Source organism: Chiloscyllium punctatum, chromosome 48, assembly GCF_047496795.1.
Source record: "Chiloscyllium punctatum isolate Juve2018m chromosome 48, sChiPun1.3, whole genome shotgun sequence".
Taxonomy (NCBI): Eukaryota; Metazoa; Chordata; class Chondrichthyes; order Orectolobiformes; family Hemiscylliidae; genus Chiloscyllium; species Chiloscyllium punctatum.
Genome location: NC_092786.1, coordinates 58,301,106 through 58,325,147, shown reverse-complemented (window position 1 = coordinate 58,325,147; position 24,042 = coordinate 58,301,106). Strand labels below are relative to the sequence as shown.

The window sequence follows — 24,042 nt, the reverse complement described above, 5'->3', positions numbered from 1 at the left end:
GTATTAAACCTGTCATAGTATGGACATCTGTATTAAACCTGCCATAGTGTGGACATCTGTATTAAAGCTGTCGTAGTGTGCACATCCGTATTAAACGTGTCATAGTTTGGACACCTGTATTTCCTGTCATAGTGTACACACCTGTATTAATCCTGTCACAGTGTGGACACATGTATTAAACATGTCATAGTGTGCATACCTGTATTAAACCTGCCATAGTGTGGACATCTGTATTAAACATGTGATAGTGTGCACACCTGTATTAAACATCTCCTCTTCCTTCTCTGCTCAAATTTGAACCATGCCACTTTCTCTCACCTCTTCACACAAGTTGAGTGATGAACCACTTTTCTTTAAAGGAATAATGGAATATTCACAAGGTTTAATGCTACCATGACAACCTTCTCGTTGACTCATCCTCATGTTAGACCCCTCTGCAAAGGTGCAGTTTGCTGCACTGCAAACAGGGGGCACTGTTTGTATAAAGAGCCAAGAACATACACCTGTTTTGAATGTTGGAGTGGAATATTCTCACTGTGATGAGTGTTGCTCTGTTCATGTTATCAGTGTCTGAGTCACCTCTGTGGTGAGCTCGGGGGACTGGGCCACTTAGTGACTGCTAGTCATTCTGTTCTTGCTTTACCTGTGAATCATTTCTCAAACCCCTTTTCTCAGGTGACCTTCACCAACAGAATAGCTTATTTAAATACATACGTTGCCATGGCATCTGTAATTTTTTTAAGCAAAACCTGAAAACACATGTATTTTTGCTTTCAAGTTTCAGAACGTCTTAATCTGTAATCCCACAAATGCATTAAAACGCTTTTGACATCACTCAAAGACTCCCACAGGCAGCAGGAATAGAAACTAACTTGAAAAATTAGATGATAATTTATTAAACTGGAAGACATCTGTCAGTAGTTCTCAGGCAAGGCGATGCTTTTCATCCTCTCATTGTACCATGTAATGAGCTTTCTCTCCTGTAATAATCTGTGAGACCAAATCCCACAGACTGAGAGGCAGTACAATCAGAATTAATTCCCCTTCACACATAGTAACACAGAGGTTAGACTGGCCCAGAAATTGCTTGAAAAATTCATAAGAGCTTAATGGCACTCCAACATTATTAGACTGTTTAGAAAACGCAGCAGTTGATAGTGAGAATGAGATTGGGCGTGAGTGCCAACTCTCTATAAATTGCTGGGTGGTTTGTATGCCAGAACTGGAAAAATAAAACTGTCTGAGCATAAGCTTTTAGATTGTAGATGAGATTTATGTCAGCAGAACAAAATAAACTCTAGGCAAGGCGTTGGCAGTACCCTTTATCATTGTATTAAAACCTCTTTCGTTCAACATGCCCATTGTTCCTCAACAAAAGCTGATCTAGCATTTGTCTTACGTATACAGGAAGTACTGGAGAAACTCAGCAGGTCTGGTAGCACCTATTGAGAAAAAGCAGAGTTAACATTTCAGATCCAGTGAGCTCTGTTTCTCATCCAAATATCTCATCCCATCTCGTTCACTCTTGATCAAGCTAGTGACAGTGAGGAGACAATCCTATCACTCACTGAGGTCCCAGGTAGCTCACTGTCCTCACTATGCAGTTACTACCTAACACTTTAACCAGCAATGATGCAAAAATACACCCTCCCCCTCAACCAGCCCCTCTCCCACCTCCTCCTTCACCCTCTAACCAGCTACATCAGCTCTCTAAACCCAGGAGAAAGATTACATTAGTGGCTGAAGCTTGAACTTTGCAGTAACTACAACACCCACTCAATTTATTTTAAACATTTGTTTCATGAGAATGATAGAAATCCAGACTTAATAGCAAGACTTTGTGAAACATCAGAGAATGATGACATCAGACAGTTTTAAATGACATGACTATATTTTAAACACCATACTGTGGTGAGCAGACTGCCTCACACTTTAAAAAATCTACCTGTGTTATCAAATTGCTCTATTTTTTAATAACAAACCGACTCAGGGGTTGTGACAAAGTATCACTGTGACACAGGAAGTAGTTCTCTTGTCTTTGGGTCAGAAAGTTCAGGTTTGACGTCCACTCCATGTCCGAGCCAAGTATCCGGCTGCCAGCTCATGGGGGCAGAGATTAAACCAGGGTCCGAGCAGCCCCATGCAGGACAGATCAGATGTGTGATGTCACTAAGACTTGCTTTTCTCTGAGCATCCAGAATGACAGTGGCTCCTCCACTATCATTACCAAAACAGGCTATTTATTAATTAATTTTACTGTAGAATCTTGCTGTGCTCATCTTGCTTGCTGAGTCTGAAATCAGCACCACAGTGATGACCCCTCATCTGAGCCACTGGCTGGGAAGCATTTTGGGGAATCCTGAGGTTTAATCCTTTACAAAACTTGCTTTGATTTGACTGGCTCTTTAAAGAGATTTTTTAAACATTCAGTTTTGGAATGTGAAAAAGCTGAAATTTATTTTCCCTGATCTTTTTCCTATGGTCCTGCCCATTTTCCCACCTCAAGAATTTATCAAATTCCCTTTTGAAAGTTATCACTCACCCTCACTGTGGAACTAAAACTTCTCATCTCTCCCTAGACTTCTTTTGCTCAACTCCTTCAATCTGCATCACCTGAGCTACTGGCCCCTCTCCCACTGTAAAACAGCCTCTCCTTACTGACTTCACCAAAACCCTTCGTGATACTGAATTCCTGAATTCAATCTTCCCTGAACCTTCCCTGTTCCAAGGTGACCAGTCTCAGAGTCTCCAGTTTATTCACATTCCAACAATGGGAGTCACGTGGTGATGCTGCCTTCAAAGCCTGCCCTGTGTGACTGACCATCAGCATTCCTAAACCAAAAATAGCCAACAGCCAATCTGCTAACTACTCCATTCTCCAATTACAGTTGTTATAGCGGGAGGATATCAGTTCAAGTGAAGCGGGTAGACATTAGAAACTCCAAGAGGCAGAAAACAATGGTGGGGGTTTTATACACTCCCCCCACCCCAACCCCCCAAACTAGAGTGGTAATGTTGAGGAAGGCATTGAACATGAAATTAGAGCCGCAAGGAATAAAGGTACATTTACTATTATGGGTGACTTAATTCTGCATATATATTGGGTAAACCAAATTAATAACAATACTGTAGAGGAGGAGCTCCTGGACAGTAGACAGGATGGTTTCCTAGGTCAATACATTGAGGAACCAGGCCATGCTGGTTATTGTCTAATAAGAAGGAATAATTGGCCCCTTGGGGAAGAGTGACCATAATATGAGAGAAGATTTAATTAAGATGAAAAGTCGATTCTGAGACTAGAGTCTTGAATCTAAATAAAGATAGACTAGACTAGACTTACAGTGTGGAAACAGGCCCTTCGGCCCAACAAGTCCACACCGACCCGCCGAAGTGCAGCCCACCCATTCCCCTACATTTACCCCTTAACTAACACTATGGGCAATTTAGCATGGCCAATTCACCTGACCTGCACATCTTTGGACTGTGGGAGAAAACCGGAGCACCCGGAGGAAACCCACGCAGACACGGGGAGAACGTGCAAACTCCACACAGTCAGTCGCCTGAGGCGGGAACTGAACCCGGGTCTCTGACGCTGTGAGGCAGCAGTGCTAACCACTGTGCCACCGTGCCGCCCATAACTACAATGGTATGAGGTGTGGGGTGCCTATGATAGATTAGGGTGTGTTACTTAGAGGGAGGAAATCAGTATTAGTAGGGAAATGGTGTTTGGAAAATTGATGGAAGTATAGGCTGATAAATCCTCAGGTCTCAACAATCTACATTCCAGAGTACTTAAGGAAGTCGCCCTAGAAATAGTAAATACAATGGTGGTTATCTTTCAAGATTCTACAAACTCTGGAACAGTTCCTATGGGTTGGAGGGTAGTTAATGTAACCCCACTATTTAAAAATGAGGTAGAGAGAAAACAGAGAATTATAGACCTGTTGGGCTGACATTGTTAATGGAGAAAATACTAGAGTACATTATAAAAGATTTAATACAAGAGCACTTGGAAAACAGTGTTAGGATTGGACTGAGTCAGCAAGAATGCTAAAAAGGGAAATCGTGCTTGACAAATCAATTGGAACTGTTCCAGGATGTAACTAATAGAGTTGACGAGAGGGAGCCAGTGAATGTAGTTTACCTGGACTTTCAGAAGGCTTTCAATATATCCCCACATAAGAGATGAGTGTGTAAAATTAAAGCACATGGGATTATGGGTAGGGTATTGAGATGGATCGAGAGTGGTTGGCAGACAGTAAAGAGTACAAATAAATGGGTCTTTTTCCAATGGCAGAGCACACTCAAAGGGCTGAATGGCCTACTCCTGCTCCTAGTTTCTATGTTTTAATCTATTGAAACAACAATTTTGCTTCTTGCAAACGCTGAATCTTATTGAATTTATACACATTTTTCTCTGCAGTGTTGCCAGCTGTGATGGACGTATTCCAGGCAGGTGTCATTACATGGACATCCTTCCCCATTGGTCACCCAACACATCCATTCCCATAATGCTCCTTTTCATGGCCAACTGGAAGGTTCTTCATTCTCTGCTTCTTGACTCCTGGTCAAACAGCTTCTTTCCCAAATCCAGCAGTTACATGGCGAAAATATTACAAGAAAATGAAAATCAAAACAATTTATTTTGATGCCTTTTTGACTTATTGACCTTGTTTATTTTGCTGCCAACAGAGACCCCCTTTTAGATGAATTTTCAATTCCTGGTGACTTCAAAGCAATCCTGGTGGGAATGGCAACCTGAATCAAGAGTTTCCAGTTACTTCCTGCAAAAACTGGACAAGACGCAATTTCAATCTGCTCTAAATTAAAGCTTGTTTAAAAATCTGGACTGAGAAGGTTCTGGGAAGTGCAGAGGTTAGTGTTCTGATCATCTTCCAAAGCCAGTTTTAATTTGATGGAATGAAAATTCCTACTCCTGGGAAGGAATCCGACTTGTCTTTGCCAGCTCCAGTTAAATCAGTGAGTGTCCTCCATAAACCAAGCACCAACAATTCTCCATCGGACCCACAGCCCTGAGGGTTGGTATTATGATGCCGTGAGGGAATGGTTTACTGGGATTGTGATCAAGCCACTGTTTCACGGAAGGGTGGAGCAGATAAAGAATTTCTCCCCATTTAATTTATGCTGTGCCTCAACTGGATATAAATAATGATGACACAGAGCACACAAAACCCAGTGACTGATCCCATCCACAACAGTGACATCCAGCCCGCACCTTGCTGACTATCGAATCACCCACAGAGTATTTAAAAGTAGAGCATGAAGATTAAATGTTGAATGAATTAAATTTCAAAAGGAAATTGCACTTTCACGGTTACAGCATCTTTGTAGCAACCCTTAACGTGGTAATGTCTTAAAGAAGCTTTAAGCCAAGCTTGCTCCTGCTGGTTGGAAGAATTGCGTCTGATTGGGACCTCTTCAGTACAGTAACACAAGGACTTTAACCTTTGTTGATTAAGTGCTTGACGGTGATAGAGCTTTAATGAGCAATGACTGAGCCTGCATCAGTCATCATGTTTTAACAAACGGGCAAACGAAGGTGGTGACGCGGTGCTGCCTTCTGCAGTACCAGAGTAGCATGCCACACTGCACAATGACACCAGATCATAACTCCCAGACTCCAGCCCGCTGAGTTCTCAATGGCAGAAACATACAAGAGCAGCCAAAAGGAGGAGGAGAAATGAATTAATCAATGGAGGAGGAGTTGGGGGAGAAGGTAAAGACACTTACCAGTCCTCAGCACTTGGCAGCAGGAGAGTGGAACAACAGAGGGGCAGATTATCGACAGACCTTTGGTGCCTGCCAAAGGTGCTACAATGGTGTGGTAATAAACCAACCATAACAAAAGCAAGAAACAAGTTGTGCCTCTGTTTTACATATTGTGTTGGACTGGGGTGGACAAAGTCAGAGGTCACACAACACCAGGTTATAGTCCAACAGGTTTATTTGAAATCACATATTTTTGGAGTGCTGTTCCTTCATCACGTGAAGTCACTTCACCCAATGAAGGAGCAGTGCTCTGAAAGCTTGTGATTTCAAATAAACCTGTTGGACTATAATCTGATGTTGTGTGACTTCTAACTCTGATTTGCAAATATGGCACAGAAATTCTATGTTTACAGGCTGCCCACACCACCAAGCAAAATCAATAAGGTGCACTTGGGAAGAATTATCTTACACTTCTGGGAGTCAGTGTCTTATTAAAAGATAATCCAATTGATACATTTCTATTCATTGTTCATGGTTCTAGTGCACCTTAGTATTAGCTGAAAGCTGCACCGATATACACTGAAAACTTTGAAATTGATATGAAGACCAGATTTTGTGGCACTTGGCGTGAAAGAGAACAAAACACAAAACATTATTATTGATGTAATGGGCTAGAGATTACTGGAAGAAATCACTGTATCTGAAGCAGTGTGTAATGATGAAGTGATAATCCATGAATCATCCCCAGTTTGATGGACAATTTGTACGCCTGCATTAGTTTTGCACTTTTCTTTTCCACATTCTCCATGAAGCTGAAGTGTTTTTGCATCAATCATATGCAAAACGTGCCACAGAAAGCTATGTCTGGTAATTAACAGTGCAAGTATCTTTTAACAATATTATCGTTCTTAGTGACTTCCAATCAACTTCCCTTATTCAGAAAGTGAACAATTATTAAATATTGAGTTTCATTCCATCAGGTTGTGAATTGTTTGGGAGATTTCAAATATTAAATTTGCTTCTATTTTTTTCTTACTTTTCCTATCTATCCCATTTTTTCTCTCTCATTTAATCCAATATTTCTTCCCTTTCTTTATTTAGCCACATAGGCAAAGCATTTTGTATGCAGGGGGTGACAGGCAGCATTCCAGAAAATTCCAGCCCAATTACAAGGGGCGAAGAGGTGGTCTGCTCTTCCGTTTTGTGTACAGTTACTTTCAGAGTAAGTCTTACTGAAACAGTGCTGGTGCACAATGGAGAGAGCGGGCCACCTCTTCATGCATGGGGTAGCTTCTCCATAAACAATCACCTCTTCCACTCTTACCTTTCATTGCTCAGTGAAAGTGATTTTATTGACGTCTTTAAGATGTTCATAAAGAGTTGATTGAAAGGTAAACTAATTCCTCTGGTGGCAGAAGTCCAGAAGAAGGGGCAATATCTTTAAAATGAATGCTGGGCCATTCGGGAGTGATGCCAGGAAGCATTCATCACACTGGGCGGCACAGTGATTCAGTGCTTAGCGCTGCTGCCTCACAGCGCCAGGGACCCAGGTTCGATTCCAGCCTCAGGTGACTGTCTGTGTGGAGTTTGCACATTCTCCCTGTGTCTGCGTGGGTTTTTTTCCCACAGTCCAAAGATGTGCAGGTCAGGTGAATTGGCCATGCTAAAACGCCCATAGCATTCTGGGATGTGTAGGCTAGGTGCATTAGTTAGGGTAAATGTTGATTAATACTTGTAGGGGAATGGGTCTGAGTGGGATACTCTTCAGATGATCGGTGTGGACTTGTTGGGCCAAAGGGCCTGTTTCCACACTGTAGGGATTCTAATTCAAAGGGGAGTGAAAATCTGGAACTTTCTCTCCTGAAAAACTATTGATGCGGAAGGTCAATTGAAAGTTTCAAAACTATGACTGATTGATTTTTGCTAGCTGAAATACCCCTTTCTGTTCTTAGAGAAGCAAGATCAAGAATTGATGCTGATAACAATGGCCTTTTGGCAGAGTAATTCTTTAACAAACTGTGTTTCGAGTTTATAAAAGGGAAAGAGTTTCTATGGAGAAAGCCAGGGCCCAGTTGAGTCTGGTAATTCATCACAGTCCAACAACATCACCCAGAACCTACCCTCTGCTTGTCAGGGTCCACAAACCTGATTCCAAAGTAGTCCTTTTCCAACAGGTTCATGTGGTGACAGAGGAGATCTATCAGATAGTGGCCTTTAGCATCTCTCTATTAAGAACAAGAACAAGTTCAATCAGAGTTCAATTTGCATTGAAATTACTAGTGCACAGGCTTCATTTTTGAACTCGCAACAATTAAAGACTCTTCACCATTCTACTTTTATTCTCACATCAAGATCTAGTCATTGCGAGAGCTAAATCGCACACCGACAATGTCACTGTGTCCAAAATGAAAACATACTGCATGCTTCAGCCAACACAGTGAGCGATTCTGACAGAGAAGGAGATCTAGAAAGAGAAGGTGATGGGCCTGTCATAAATGAATGATGACAGACCAGGAACATTCCAAAGCATTACATTGTCCACTTATTGAATATCTCAACCGTCTCTTTACCATCAGCTTGAACAACATCATCAACATAATGACTGCACAGTCCTTATAATATGGCATTCAATTAGACTGTACAACAGAACATTGTGTACAATTTACGCTGGCTATCAAGAGTTTGTTGGCCAAGGGGATGAGAGGCTGGGTATGCCAAATCATTGGCATTGCTGCTAATGAGGTCAAACTGGCAACCAAAGAGGGGGGAAGGCAAACAAATCACAGAAATTCTGGATTCCGCTTTGATAAATGTTAAAGGCAGTCCTGCTCAAACTGACAACATTTGCTGGTTCAGTTGTCTGAGTTTTTCTACTCGGGTTCCCGGTGCTGCAGGGGTTGCTGAGCTCTCCCTCTGTCACTTCAATCCCAGATACATGGTCATTTACAGAATGCGCTCTGACACTCGCACATCTCCAAGTGGAGAATTAAAAACTGTCTGGGCCAATGGGAAGCAAAACTGGAGTGCCCCAGGAATTTGACCAGTGACTGTCCCCTTTCTACACATCAAAGGTGGTGGATCCAGATTTTAAGGCGCTTTGTAAAAGGAACAAGAATACAAGGGCATAGATTTAATTGTGGTGTGCAGAAGTAAGGATGAAGTTAGGAAAAATTCTCTCAAAAAGCGAGTAGCTAGAATATGGAATACACTGCCTGGAAATGTGATGGAGGCAGGCTCAAATGAGGCATTCAAGTGGGCACCAGACTGTTATTTGGATAAAAATAACATTCAAAGGTATAGGGGATAAAAGGAGATTGGCAATAGGTAATGATGCTCACTTAATGAGCCATTGCAAGCTCGATGGGCCGACTGGACTACTTCTCAGCCAGAACATCTCTGTATCTCTCTGATGCTTAAAAAGAGGAGGGCTGGAGTGGTTTAGGGAGAGAAACCCAGAGCTCTCGACCCCAGGCAGCTGGGGGTACTGTGCTGGATGGATGTTAAGTCCAAGGCTACATTGGTTATAATGATCTTGATAGGAGTGGCCACAATTATTGAACTGACTTGGAGAAAGATAATGGACCCTAATGGAAAGGAGCACAAATACATTTCGGCGAGAAAATACTTCAGAAAAGAAAACACAAGTTGATCACCAGGTTTTATGACAACCATTGCACTTGTACGGTAAAATCCCTTCAGTGCCTTCACAGAAACATCATCAGATATAAAGTGACACCAAAGTCACATCGGGAGGTTTCTGACCAGGTGATCGAAAGCTCACTCACACAAGTTGGAGTTATGCATTAACCAAAGTCATGACTCCTCCCTTGCGACTGGTTCAAGTCTCTCAGTTTAGATTCTGCCCACATATCAAGCTCACAGTTCTGAATCACTAACAGTGAAATCACACAGAGCACTATTAGCCTTTTTCAGTATTCTGTAATATTTTAGCCACAGGAGATGAATCAGGAATCTAGATGGGGATAATTGCATTGCTGGCTAGGAAATACAAAATGATTAACAATTATTTTCATATGTTACAGATCTCAACACTGATTTTTATATAGCAAGTGCACTGAACTTTAACCTTTTGGTATATCTTTTGGTAGAATGGGGGATAACACAGCACCCCAGTGTTTTTGGAAAACCACCCTATTGGCTGTGGATGGGGAAGTTCTTGCTTGTGAATCAGAGCCTGGGTTTATTCAAGTCCCAGTCTGGCAGCTTGAGCACCTGCTCTAAGCTGACACTCAGTGCAGTGCTGAGCGAGTGCTCCTCAAGAGGGGCCAACTCTCAGATCAGATCTTAAATCAAGACCCTATCAGCCCTTTACTCTGAAGGTTACTCCCTGGTTTCCTGGGGGAATAATTATCAACATCACTTCAAGCAAATGATTTGGATATCGTCATTTTGCTAAGTTGGTGGGAGCTTGCTGTGTGCAAATTTGCTGCTTCATTTTGTGCTTCATAACAAAGGCTGTGCTTCACGAAGGGCCTCACTGGTTGTAAAATATTTTGGGATGTGCCTGGGTTGTGAAAGGCGTTATATAAATGCAAATACATTAACAGCACAGAGAAGGAATGAGAGGGGGTGTCAAGCTCCTGGGAGTGATCATCCACAGCAAGCTTTCTTGGACTCTTCACATGGAAGCACTGGTTACAAAGGCCCAACAACATCTCTTCTTCCTCAGGCAGCTGAGAAACTCTGGCATGATGGCAAATATCCTTGCCAACTTTTATAGGTGCGCCATCGAGAACATTCTGTCTGGATGTATCACTACCTGGTATGGCAACTGTACCATTCAAGATCGGAGATGGTTTCAGAGAGTGGTCAACTCGGCCTGGACAATCACAAAGGCCAACCTTCCATCTACAGAATCCAGCTACCAGGCCCGCTGTCAAGGAAAGGCCACCAGCATTCTCAAAGATCCATCCCACCCTTTTTCTACAACCTCTACCATCGGGGAGAAGGTACAGAAGCCTGAACACACGCACCAGCCGGTTTCGAAACAGTTTCTACCTGACTGTTGTTAGAATACTGAATGAACTCACAAACTTTTAACATTCGCCTGCACCTGTTTTTTGCCGCTGTTTACCTATTATTTACTTGTCTGTGCTACTTAACTCTGTGATTTGCCTGATTTGTTCACAAGACAAAGCTTTTCACTGTACCTCAATACATCTGACAATAAATTCAGTTCAAGTATCACCTTTTATAGAGAAGATGCACAAACTCTCACAGAAGCTAAAAACGATTACTATATCGATGTGGAGAATATCAATTGTTAAGAAGCATTCCACATCATCCCTGAGAAGCTCCCTGACCTTTCCTCAATGACTAAGGCAGTAAACTGGATTCCATGCTGAAAAGGACCAGTTGGCATTGAGTGAACCGCTAATGCCATCTTGATGCCATGTCTCACTGCAATCTATGGCACACAGACTACATGTCAGCTGGTTTTCTGATAAGGACAAATAGCCTTCAGTCAATGCCCCAGCTCCCTTGAAGAGCCTAAAAACAGAAACAAACATATTGGAGGGTCTTAGTGGGGTCTGGGGCAGGTGCGAGATTCAGGGAGACAGTCACTGACCGGGTCCTCATTTTAACCTACAATCCAGAAGCTGTGGGAGTCTGCTTGAAATACACAACCTGGCAATCAGAAATCAACCTGGATTTCTACTATGGGTCTGGGCAGGTTGGGGGTGGTGCTAGAGAACGAGATTGTTTTGTCTTCCCCCCCACCCCTCCCCACCCATGAGATGTCAGGAGGTGGATCCTTGGTTGGAGGAAGGACAGAAAAGTAAAGGCTTAAATTTTAGTCAAGGATTCCTATTGGGTCCAGCAGGTGCTCACATACCACTTCCACCTCCTCATCCCAACCCCCCATCCCGCCCCCAAATCCAAAGAAAATCCCCAACTCTCCCCCATTACATCTCCCCACGCCCCATAAGGACCATTCATCCAGGTCCTAGCTATAGGCCCCTGCCCACAACCTGACCCTCTCACAGGGAGGGAGGGGGTGAGGGAGAGAGTTGGGGGGTGAGGGTGAGGGTGACGGAGAGGGTGAGGGAGAGAGTTGTGGGGTGAGGGTGAAGATCGGGGTGACGAAGAGGGTGGGGGAGGAGATGTGGCAGAGGGTGGGGGTGGGGCGAGGGTGAGGGAGATAAAGAGGGTGGGGGTGAGGGAGACAAGAGGGTGGGGGGGGGTGAGGGTGTGGGTGAGGGAGAGGGTGGGTGTGAGGGGGTCAGTGAAGTGGAGGGAGGTGTGTGATTGGCTCATCTTCGAAGTTTGAGGGGGATGGAGCCTGTTCCTTTTTGCTTATGTTTCAAGTAACTTTTTAAAAATTCTTTAATGGGACGTGGATGTCACTGGCTGGACCAATGTTTATTACCCGTTCCAAGATGCTTCTTGAGAAGGTGATGACGAGCTGCCATCTTGAACCGCTGCAGTCCAAGTGCTTTAGTTAGACCCACGGTGCCCTTAGGGAGGGAATTCCGGGATTTTGACTCAGTGACACTGATGGAATTGCAATTTGATTCCAACTCAGGATGATGAGTGGCTTGGAGGGGAACTTGCAGGGGGGGTGGTGTTCCACATTCTAAACATTAATCAAAAAACAAAAAAAAAACTGGAGATACTGGAAATCTGAAACAAAGACAGAAACTGCTGGAGAAACATCTGAAGATCCCAAACTTTAACTCTGCTTTCTCTCTACAGATGCCACCAGACCTTCTGAGTTTCCTCAGCAATTGCAAAAACAGAAATTACTCAGGAAACTCAGCAGGTCTGGTTACGTCGCTAATTATTAATTATGTTTCTGCAAAGCTCCTGTTTAGGACCCTCCATTTGGATGCTGGGTTCTCTGAGGCGTTAGAACAAAGCAGGCTCATAGTGGAAGCCATAAATCACCAAAAGGCAATTTACCAGCCTCTGTAAATGACTACACATTTGTTTCAGGCATGGCCATTCATTCCGAAATACTTTCCTTTCCGATGTGTGGTTCTGGCCTGAGCTAAGTACCATGACACTGAGAGTTTTCAGGGTGACTAGTGCCTGAAAACGTGCACCACACGATCAGGCTTCACAAAGTGCCTGGTCTCAGCTGCAGCAATAACCAAAGCTGACAGTGGGAAATGAGGGGAAGGCCTTCAAGAAAGGAGCATGTAAATACTGTCATATTTTTAAAATGCAAATGTACTTCAAACGTTAACAGTGATTGGGGAATATGATAGGGTTATCACACTGAAGAAAATTAACCCACTGAAACCTGTGCAAAGTGACATGCAGCCTCTCGTTATAATGAATAGGTTATTGATGTGGTTTGTGTACTCTGAACAGACCTCATCAAAAGCAATTAGCATCACTGCAACCTCGCACATGTGCTGCAGCCTGCGTACAATTTGGCTCAAATGCTGCATCCTTGTTACCTTTGCGCAGAGAATGCACTGCATTGGCCTTGGATCATGGCACATGCTTCATGCTTAGTTTTATGATCTGCTGTAACCCTCTCTGAGCCTGCACATGCCAACAACAACCTGCATTTATAAAGCACTTTTAAGCACCCCAAAGTGCTTCACAAGAGCTTTCCTGAACAAGATCTGACACTGACACGGGGAGGTATCACAGATGGCCAAAAGCTTCATCAAGTAGGTAGGTTTTCAGTAGCCTCATTAAGGAGGAGAGGTAGAGAAATGGAGTGATTTAGGGAGGGAATTCGAGGCCTCAGGACCCAGGAAGCTGAAGGCCACCAAAACTGGAGTGATTAAAATTGGGATTTCTTAGAGATCAGAATCAGTGGAGCACGGATAATTTGGACTGTTATGGAGCAGGAGAAGATGACAGAGTTAGGAAAGCATGGAGAGAATTGAATGCAAGGATGGGAATTTTCAAACTGAGGCACACTGAGACCAGGAACTAACGTAGGTCAGTGAGCACAGGCTGAAGGGGGAATGGGACTCCGCGTGAGTCAGGGTACAGACGCCACAGGCTTTGTAGGATGGAGGATAAAATGGTGGGAAGAGGAACAGCCAACACATGAAGTACAAAGGTACGGAGGACGTGTCCTACAGCTGTGCTAGGGGATAGTGCATAGATGCAGGTACATAGCCATGGTGATGAAGCAACAAAACTTCACCCAGCCCCAGCCCCTGGGATTCCTATTGGGATCCATGTGCCCCTTCTTCTGTCAATGGCCTCAGGCTGACCTTTTATTCGACATAAATCTCTGGTCCTCATTGTGGGAACCACGGCACAGGAGTTTTTCATAAAAACCCAAAGGTTGTTTAGCATTCTTGAATGTGATAGTCCAGTATATTCTCTGCTAGAACAGAATAGTCTGATCCAAGTTAAGTAACAACTAAAAGGTGAATTAACCGGAAGGAGAGTGAGAGGGACAGTGACTTCCCTCATTGATGAGTAATTGCAGCACTTTGGGAAATGATTGTTCCTGCGTGGGGCTTTGCAGGACAGTGTTTGAACCAGTTGAAAAAAATCCACTAATCGTGGTGAATAATAAACTGAGCACCATGTACACAAATGCAATTCAGCTCAAGTCTCAAGATGTCAATTAATTATTTAAGCCATGGGATCCCTGCTCTGCCCGATTAGATAAAGAGAAATGAAGACTTGTTTTGTGATAAAGTAGACTGATTACAGTCAGTGGGGTTTATTCCAGGCCACCACACTCAGCAACACTCAACTGAATCACAGACATGTTACAGCACAGAAGGAGGCCAATCGGTCCATCAAGTCTATGTCAGCTCTCTCTCCAAAGCCCCCAGTTTTGCTGTCTGCTGGACTCAGTTTAAAAGAAAACACTCACCAAGTCTCTATGCTTAATATCAAAATAGCTTTTTTGAGTCACGGAGATGTACAGTAGACAAACAGACCCTTCAGTCCAACTCATCCATGCTGACCAGATATCCTGATCTGACCCAGTCCCAATTGCCAGCATTTGGCCCATGTCCCTCTAAAACCTTTCCTACGCATTTACACATCCATGCCTTTTAAATGTTGTAATTGTACCAGCCTCCACTGGCACAGTGGCTCAGTGGTTAGCAATGCTGCCTCAGCACCAGGTATCTCGATTTGATTCTAGCCTCGGGTGACCACGTGTGTGGAGTTTGCAAGTTCTCCCTGTGTCTGCATGGGTTCCTCCCATGATCTAAAGATGTGCAGGTTACGATGGATTGGCCATGCTAAATTTCCCGTAGTGTCCAGGGATGTGTAGGCGAGTTGCATTAGTGAGGAATAAACAAAAGGGTAGGGGGATGGATCTGGGTGGGTTACTCTTCAGAGGGGCAGTGTGGACTTGTTGGGCTGAAGGGCCTGTTTCCACACTGTAGGAATTCTAATTCCTCCAGCTGCTCATTCCATACACTCACCACCTTCTGCATGAAAACATTGCCCCTCAGGTCCCTTGTAAATCTTTCCCCTCTCACCTTAAACCTATGTCCTCTAGTTTTGGAACCTCCTACCTTGGGGAAAAAAAAAAGATCTTGGCTATTCAGTGCCTTCGCAGTCAAGCTCTGAAGGGCTGCCAGTGTCCAGATTAATAGGTTTCTTTCAACCAACCAATCCAACCAGAAGCAGATGATGTGGACTTTTATTGTTGTCTATGGGATCCTGCTGTGTACAGAAGGCCACTGAGTTTGTCAACAGCCAAAGCATTTCATCCCAGAATGAGACCATTTGCCAACTGTTCTTGTGCCAGTTCTCTGAAAGACCTCTCCAATTTCACTCCAGATGCTAACTTTATCCCCATTGACTTGACAGTTATTACAGAACTGTAGAATCCTAACTTCAAAGTAGTTCTTTGGACATGAAGTAATTTGAGATGTTCCTGAGAGACATGATAGAATAATTCTGTTACAAAGATGCTTCATAGTTAATATTTCTTGCAGAAATTAAGCTTTACAGGATTGAGGAAAACTGCATTCATAGAAAATTTGTGATTTATATTCTCCTGTTTAATGCCGTTAAACTTCAACATCATTATAGTACATGGAACATACAGCACAGGCCCTTCGGCCCACAATGTTGTGCTGAGCATTTATCTTAATCTAAGATCAACCAAACCTACACACCCCTCAATTTACAGCCCTCCATGTGCTTATCCAGCAGTTGTTTTAATGTCTCTAATGTCTCTGACTACTACCACCGCTGGCAGTGCATTCTGCGTAAAGAACCTACCTCTGACATCTCCCCTACACCTAGCTCCAATCACCTTAAAATTATGACCCCACATGACAGCCATTTCTGCCCTGGGGAAAAGTCTCTGGCTCTCTACTCTATATCTGCCTCACATTACCTTGTAAACTTCTATCAAGTCACCTCTCTTCCTTCTTCTCTCCAATGTGAAAAGCTCTAGCTCACTCATAAGACAAGCCTTCCAATCCAGGCAGCATCCTGGTAAATCTCCTGTGCACCCTCTCTAAGCATCTACATCCTTCCCATAATAGGGCGACCAGAACTGGACACAATATTCCAAGTGTGGTCTAACCAGGGTTTTATAGAGCTGCAGCAAAACCTCCCAGCTCTTGAACTCAATCCCCCTGTTAATGAAAGCCAAAACACCATATGCCTTCTTAACAACCCTACCAACTTGGGTGGCAACTTTGAGGGATCTATGTACATGGACACAAAGATCCTGCTGTTCCTCCACACTGCCAAGAATCCTGTCTTTAACCTTGTATTCAGCATTCAAATTTGATCTTCCGAAAGGAATCACTTCACATTTATCCAGGCTGAACTCCATCTGCCAATTCTCAGCCCAGCTCTGCATCCTGTCATTGTCTTATAGAGACAAAACAAACTGTGGATGCTGGAATCCAAAGTAGACAGGCAGGAGGCTGGATGGACACAGCAAACCAGGCAGCATCAGGAGGCAGAGAAGTTGCCGTTTCAGGTGTAACCCTTCTTCAGCACTGGTGGTGGGTGTGGGGGGAGCTGCAGATAAAGGGGGAGGTGGGGGTAGGGTAGTGAAGTGGGGATCGGTGAAGACAGGTAGAGGGTACGACCTGATTTGTCAATGAAAGGAATGAATCTGGTTGGTGGCAGGGAGCATTGGCAGTGAGGGGGAGGGGCTGGTACGGGAGTCAGGGGACGGGGTGCTCCCAGTCAGCGCCCAATTCAATTCCCCCAACCACTCCCTTTCCGACATGACCATCCTTGGCTTCCTCCGCTGCCACAACAAACCACAGCACCTACCTTTGGAGTTCTCCAGTTTCAAATCCCCCAACTCCCTTCTCAGCCCCTCCCCCTCACTGCCACTCCTCCCAGCCACCAACCAGATTCATTCCTCCCATTGACCAACCAGGTCATACCTTCTACCTGTCTTCACCTATCCCCACTTCACCACCCTGACTCTATCTCCCCCTTTATCTGCAGCTCCCCCCATACCACCCCCAGTCCTGAAGAAGGGTTAGACCCAAAATGTCGACTTCTCCACCTCCTGATGCTGCCTGGATTGCTGTGTTCTTCCAGCCACCTGCCTGTTTACATTGTCTTGTTGTAGCCTGCAACAGCCCTTGACACTATCTACAACACCACCAACCTTTGTGTCATCGGCAAACTTACTAACCCACCCCTTATCCAAGTCATTTATAAAAATTACAAAGCGCAGAGGCCCAAGAACAGATCCATGTGGGACATAACTGGTCATACTTTCCATCCACTACCACTCACTGTCTTCTTTCGATCAGCCTATTCTGTATCCAGACAGCCCAATGTCCCTGTATTCCACAGCTCCTAAACTTTCTGAATGATAACCCATACCTCCTAACTTTCTGTTATTAGGACCAGAGTTCCTATGGAGTATAGTGAGCTTTGTTAAAATGCCATTTGTTGCAATCATAGTATTCCCCACACTGTGGAAACAGGCCATTCAGCCTATAGTGAACCCCTGAAGAGCGTCCCACCCAGATCCATTCCCCTATCTCTGCATTTCCCATGGCTAACCCACCTAACTTGTACGTCTTTGAATTGTGGGTGGAAACCCGGTGCACCTGGACGAAACCCACACAGACATGACGTGGTGAGAATATGCAAACTCCACAGTGGCTAGAGGGTGGAATCGAGCCTGGGTTCCTGGTGGTGTGAGGCAGCAGTGCTAACCACTGAGCCACCCCACATTTCCTGATCTGACTGGCACAGTTTTGGTTTTCTCAGAGTTGAGACCTCGCCCTGTGCTGTACCATTGCCCAGCTTCTTCACCAGAGGGTCTGATTCAACAAGCTGCAGACCGCCCCTCTCCCCCACTCCTGCCCCGAAAGGGCTCCGTCCCCCCCTCCCTCTGCCAGCCTTGTCAGAAACAATGTGACCGCGTGCAGCTCCCCCAATCCCTCCCCTTCTTCCCCCTAACCCCTCCCCCCCCACAACTCAGACAGAATTCAGTGTGACCCTGTGTAACGTTCCCCAGAACACAGATTTCACTCTCAGAGGATCTCCTAAAGGGAGGGGTCCCATAAATAGAGTGTTACATTCTCCTTCTTAAATGTTTATATTTGTTCTAACTGCTTTTTCATTTCCTAATCTAGGAATTTTGCCATTTATTACACAGTGTTTTAACTGAAGATGTAATGTTTTAATTCTTTTCAGCTCAGGACTCATTCCAGTTTTAACCCTGACCCCTATGTCAATGCTTTGCTTCAAGCCTTCTCAGTTAAAGTCACCATTTTCAGAATCACAACCACAACGTTAAGTGAGGCCACCCTCTGTTTCAGGTTTTGTGGAGAAACCTGTAGTGGTGGATCTAAAGGAGGTCATTGAAAGGTCACTGTCCACATTGGAGATTATTTTTAACAAGGCCTCCTAGAACTCAGATGACTGGTGATAGCTGCTGTGGAAGTGTGCTGGGGCTGTTTGAACAGTGACTGGATGGAGAGTGCTTTGGTATCTGGAATTAGATTACCTATCGTGTGGATACAGGCCATTCAGCCCAACCAGTCCACACCGACCCTCCAAAGAGTAACCCATTTCCCTCTGACTAATGCACCTAACGCTATGGGCAATTTAGCACAGGCAATTCACCTGACCTGCACATCTTTGGAAAGTGGGAGGAAACCAGAGTACACGGAGGAAACCCACGCAGACACGGGGAGAATGTGCGAACTCCACACAGACAGTCGCCCGAGGCTGGTATTGAACCTGGGACCCTGGTGCTGTGAGGCAGCAGTACTAACCACTGACCACCATGCAGAATTAGTTGGGGAACAAGACACCAGTGAGTAAAGCCTAGCTGATCATCCCTATTTTGGAAAGGACCCCTTTGAGTTCTGGATGAAAGCTTTCTCGTCATTTCAACTGAAGGAATTCTTTTAAACGTTGTATTTTCTGAGCAAACCATGACTGCACAGGCAACCAGCTGGACTGAGTGACTGGACCATACACATGACGGAACCTCATGCTCTGACAGACTTCAGAGCACTCTACACACTATCCTTCAAGAATAACCCACATACCCAGGAAGTATGTTTTTCTGTCCTCTGCAAGAAATAGTCGGTTTTTCCCTTTGCCTGAAGTGCATGTGTTTGCATGTGAGTTGAGATTATTTAGAGGGATAAAAAATTATGCTTCTATCTTACTGACTATGTATGTAAATCAGCCACTGCATTTTCACTGAAGATAGGGTAAATAGGCAAAGTCCTTTCCCTGGGGTTGGGGAGTCCAGAACTAGAGGGCACACGTTTAGAGTGAGAGGGGAAAGATATAAAAGAGATCTAAGGGACAACCTTTTCACCCAGAGGGTGGTACGTGTATGGAATGAGCTGCCAGAGGAAGTGGTGGAGGCTGGTACAATTGCAACAATTAAGAGGCATTTGGATGGATATATGAATAGGAAGGGTTTGGAGGGATATGGGCTGGGTGCTGGCAGGTGGGACTAGATTGGGTTGGGATACCTGGTTGGCATGGACAGGTTGGACCAAAGGGTCTGTTTCCATGCTGTACATCTCTATGACTCTATAATTATATTTATTAATGAAATATGATAGATTTTTAAATTTGAAAACCTTACATAATAGGTAAGGTTTATAATTTGGTCTTTTGACAACTTGGGAAAGTATTTTTCTTTTATGTTGCAGCCCATAGAGTAATGAGACAAGAGCGACAGAGTCCCCTTCCACCTTCAGTAGAAGATTGTCACTGATTTTCAGAGTTGTTCAAACTGTCTCTCTGGATTGAGTGTTATCGGTCACTCCTGATAGGTAAGGGGCATTATGGGATATATAATCAAGACAGGAAAATTGAATAAAGATACAAATCAGCTTTGATTGAACAGATCGGCAAATTAGAACATTGAGGAGCTGTCTGGTTTCTTATTGCTGTTGTTTGTGGGTCTGAAAGGGTTAATATGTGTAACTGCATGATAAGCACCACCTACTATGCTGATATCATGCCAGTAGTCAGATGGATGATCTCAAGGAATCTGAGACATGCAAGGTCTTTGTGACCTCCAGATAGTGCAGTCAGGTGATAATGTAATCTTGACCTGACTCTTGGTATCGCCACCAGCTCAACCTTACAGCCCCCATCCATCACACACCACTACAGGCAGGCAGCAGCGGTCATAATAGTTCTTAATTTCCCAGACAAACACCGCCCCCCCCCACCATTGTGTGTCGAAGTGTGGTGCTGGAAAAGCAGCCGGTCAGGCAACATCTGAGGAGCAGGAGAGTCAATGTTTCGAGCATAAGCCCTTCATCAGGAATGAGGGGGTGGTCCAAGGGGCTTGAGAGCTAACTGTGGAGGTATGGGCAGGGGGAAGGAGTGTGGAGTCGATAGGTGGGAATAAAGATGGTCAGTTAGGACAGGTCAAGAGGGCAGTGCCAAGTTGGAATGTTGGATCTGGGATAAACTGGGGGGAGGGGAAATAATCCCAGATCCAGCCTTCTGTCCTATCTGTCCGTCTTCCTTCCCACCCATCCACTCCACCCTCCTCTCTGACCTATCACCATCACCCTCACTTTTCTTGTACCTACCACATTCCCAGCTACCTTCCCCCAGCCCCAACCCCTGCCGTCCCATTTATCTCTCAGCCTCCTTGAGCCATCCCCTTATTTCTGATGAAGAGCCTATGCTCGAAACATCGACTCTCTTGCTCCTTGGATGCTGCCTGACCAGCTGTACTTTTCCAGCACCACACATTTTGACTCCGATCTCCAGAATCTGCAGTCCTTACTTGCTCCTAGTTAACCCTGTTATTCTGTGCCATCCATGAAAAATGGCAACTAATGGCAAGGGACTAATATTGCCAATTCTGACTGGATGTATTATCATGCAAATTCCAGTTTGTCAGTCTTGTTCTCTTTTGAATATTTTTATAACTATCTCATTTTAAGATGCCTCGATAATTTTAATGTCTCTGATTTTATCTTTCTCCCCAGGTTTTTATTTGCCATGTCCTGGATTTAATCTTTGATTTCTGGAGATTGCAGAACAATGAAGGGCCAGCTGATCTTGCTGATTCCTAACCATCCTTGAGAAGGTGGGTGTCAGCTACAGTCACTGTGATGGAGGGAAACTTACAGTGATGTTAGGAAGGGAGTGACATTGAAGGGATGATCAGGATGGTGGCATATTTATGCATCTGCTGCCCATTCCCTTCCAGGTGATGGAGAGCAGGGGTTTGGAAGGTGCTGCCTGAAGGAACCATGGCAGGTTATTGCAGAGTGAATGTTTAAGGTGGTGGATGTGGTGTCAATCAAGAGGGCTGTTTGACCTGGATGGTGTTGAGCTTCTTGATCATGGCTTGGTACAGCAACTGCTCTGCGCAGGACAGTAAGAAACTACAGAGAGTTTTGAACACAGCCCGGTCCATCTCGCAAACCAGTCTTCCATCCATTGATTCCATCTATACTTCCTACCATACACCTATACAACCAATATAATCATATAACCATCCTGGTTATAATCTCTTCCACTCTCTTCATCAAGCAGAAGATACAAAAGTTTGTATTCAGGTACAAAGATATTCAAGAACAGCTTCAATCCTCGCTGTTGTTAGACTTCTGAACGGACCTCTTAAATTTCAAATTTAATGTAGACCTTGCTCTTTGTGCACCTTCTCTGCAGCGTAACACTGTATTCCACACTCTGTTCTAATGTCCTTGAGCACTTTGTGTGGTATGATCTGTTGTACTGCATGCAAAACAGAACTTTCCACTGTATGTAGGTACATGTGATAATAATATATCAAATCAAATCAATCCCTCTCGTGGCACCTGGGGCTGTCACACCACACAAGGTATTTACAGAGGAGGACAGGAATTTAGCAAATAAATCAGAAAAAGTAGCCTGGTAGGTAAACAGAATCAAAAATGGAAATGGAGGAACTATGGGTTGAAGGCAGCTGTGGGAGTAATATTTACACAAGCAGAACCATAAACACTGTTTAATTTGATAAAGCGTTGATCCTTAACTTGCAAGTTGGACTGGGAGATTGATAACTGGACCTGCAGAGACATCATTTAACCTTCAGCCTTATGGACCCAGAAGCCTGATGGGAAGCCGCACAATCCTTCATCCAAAACAAGCACAGAACCTTTGATTCTATCCATCCATAAGGCAGCTGGAAGTATTATTCTACAGAGAGTGCTCAAACGGCAGGAATCAAAGATTAATCTCCTAGACTCTGCTACATGTAAACTTAGAGAAAAATCACGGGGGATTGAAACAAATTGTGCTTCTTTTAACGCCTTTGAACATTTCTGTTTAAAACCCATAAAAATATCAGAGCTGGGAATTAAATGGATTTTTGACTGGACTGTACAACTAGAGTTATAAACACCATCACACACCCTTCAATCAATGCCACTCTACCTCCACCTTTAACTCTTGCCAGTTTGGTTAAATTTTATTAAATATGCTGGGACACATTAGACTAGTAATCTCCTGTCGCTCACTGGACTGTAGCACTTGTACTTTCTGAAGGACAGGAGCCTCACGTTCATGAATACACAATTCATCTCTCTGCTCCAACTCCCTTAAAGATCTTAATACACAAATAAGCGCACCCCACCCCAACTGAGGTCAATTCCTAAGTTGTAAGATACTGAAGGAAGTTTGACAGAGACCAGAGTGGCTCTCAGTGGGTACAACACTCAGCTCAGGATCACAAGGTTTCATCTATACTCCAGAGACTAGAAGTGGGACTATCTGTGTAGTCAGTGACGGACTGCTGCATTGTTAAAGATGCCTTCTTTCAGGTGAGGCATCAAATTAAGATCTTATTCACCTAAAAGATTCATAGAGTAATACAGCATGGAAATGGATGCTTTGGTCCCACCTGTCCATGCCAACCGTAATCTCAAACTAAACTAGTCCCACCTGCCTGCTCCTGGCCCATATCCCTCCAAACATTTCTTATTCATGCACTTATATAAATGTCTTTTAAACATTGCAATTGTACCCACATCCATCACTTCCTCTGGAACTTCATTCCACACACGAATGACCCTCTGTAGAAAAGAATTGCCCCCATGTCTTTTTAAATGTTTGTTCTCTCACCTTAAAAATATGTCCCCGAGCCTTAAAATCCCCCATCCTAGGGAAAAGCCACCTGCCATTCATCTGATCTATACCCCTCATGATTTTACAAACCTCTAAAAGGTCACCTCTCAGCCTCCTGTGCTCCAGTGAAAAAAGTCCTAGCCTATCCAGCCTCTCCTTATAACTCAAACCTTCCATACCCGGCAACATCCTGGTAACTGTCTTCTGAACCCTCTCTAGTTTAATCATATTGAGTTTTTTGAAGAAGCAACAAAGAGAATTGATCAGGGCAGAGCAGTAGATGTGATCTGTATGGACTTCAGTAAGGTATTCGACAAGGTTCCCCATGGGAGATTGGTGGACAAGGTTCCCCATGGGAGACTGGTGAGCAAGGTTAGATCTCACGGAATACAGGGAGAACTAGCCGTTTGGATACAGAATTGGCTCAAAGGTAGAAGACAGAGGGTGGTGGTGGAGGGTTGTTTTCAGACTGGAAGCCTGTGACCAGTGGAGTGCCACAAGAATCGGTGCTGGGTCCACTACCTTTTGTCATTTACATAAATGATTTGGATGTGAGCATAAGAGGAATAGTTAGTAAGTTTGCAGATGACACCAAAATTGGAGGTGTATTAGACAGTGAAGAGAGTTACCTCAGATTAAAACAGGATCTTGATCAGCTGGGCCAATGGGCTGAGAAGTGGCAGATGGAGTTTAATTCAGATAAATATGAGGTGCTGCATTTTGGGAAAGCAAGTCTTATCAGGACTTATACACTTAATGGTAAGGTCCTAAGGAGTGTTGCTGAGTGGGAGTGCAGGTTCATAG

At 44.2% G+C, this 24,042-nt stretch overlaps 1 protein-coding gene across 9 annotated transcripts in view; it reads right to left on the bottom strand.

The window, feature by feature from the left end:
* frmd5a (FERM domain containing 5a) overlaps window positions 1–24,042 on the bottom strand; it is a 285,958-nt gene that overhangs the window by 115,200 nt on the left and 146,716 nt on the right. For 4 of the 9 annotated variants that reach the window (XM_072565344.1, XM_072565348.1, XM_072565345.1 and 1 more), the window contains one exon: window positions 7,851–7,955. In XM_072565344.1, coding sequence (XP_072421445.1) covers window positions 7,851–7,955 — 105 coding nt within the window. Of the gene's footprint in view, window positions 1–7,850; window positions 7,958–24,042 lie in introns of those variants that run through there. The other 5 variants (XM_072565351.1, XM_072565349.1, XM_072565352.1 and 2 more) reach the window with 3 other exon arrangements.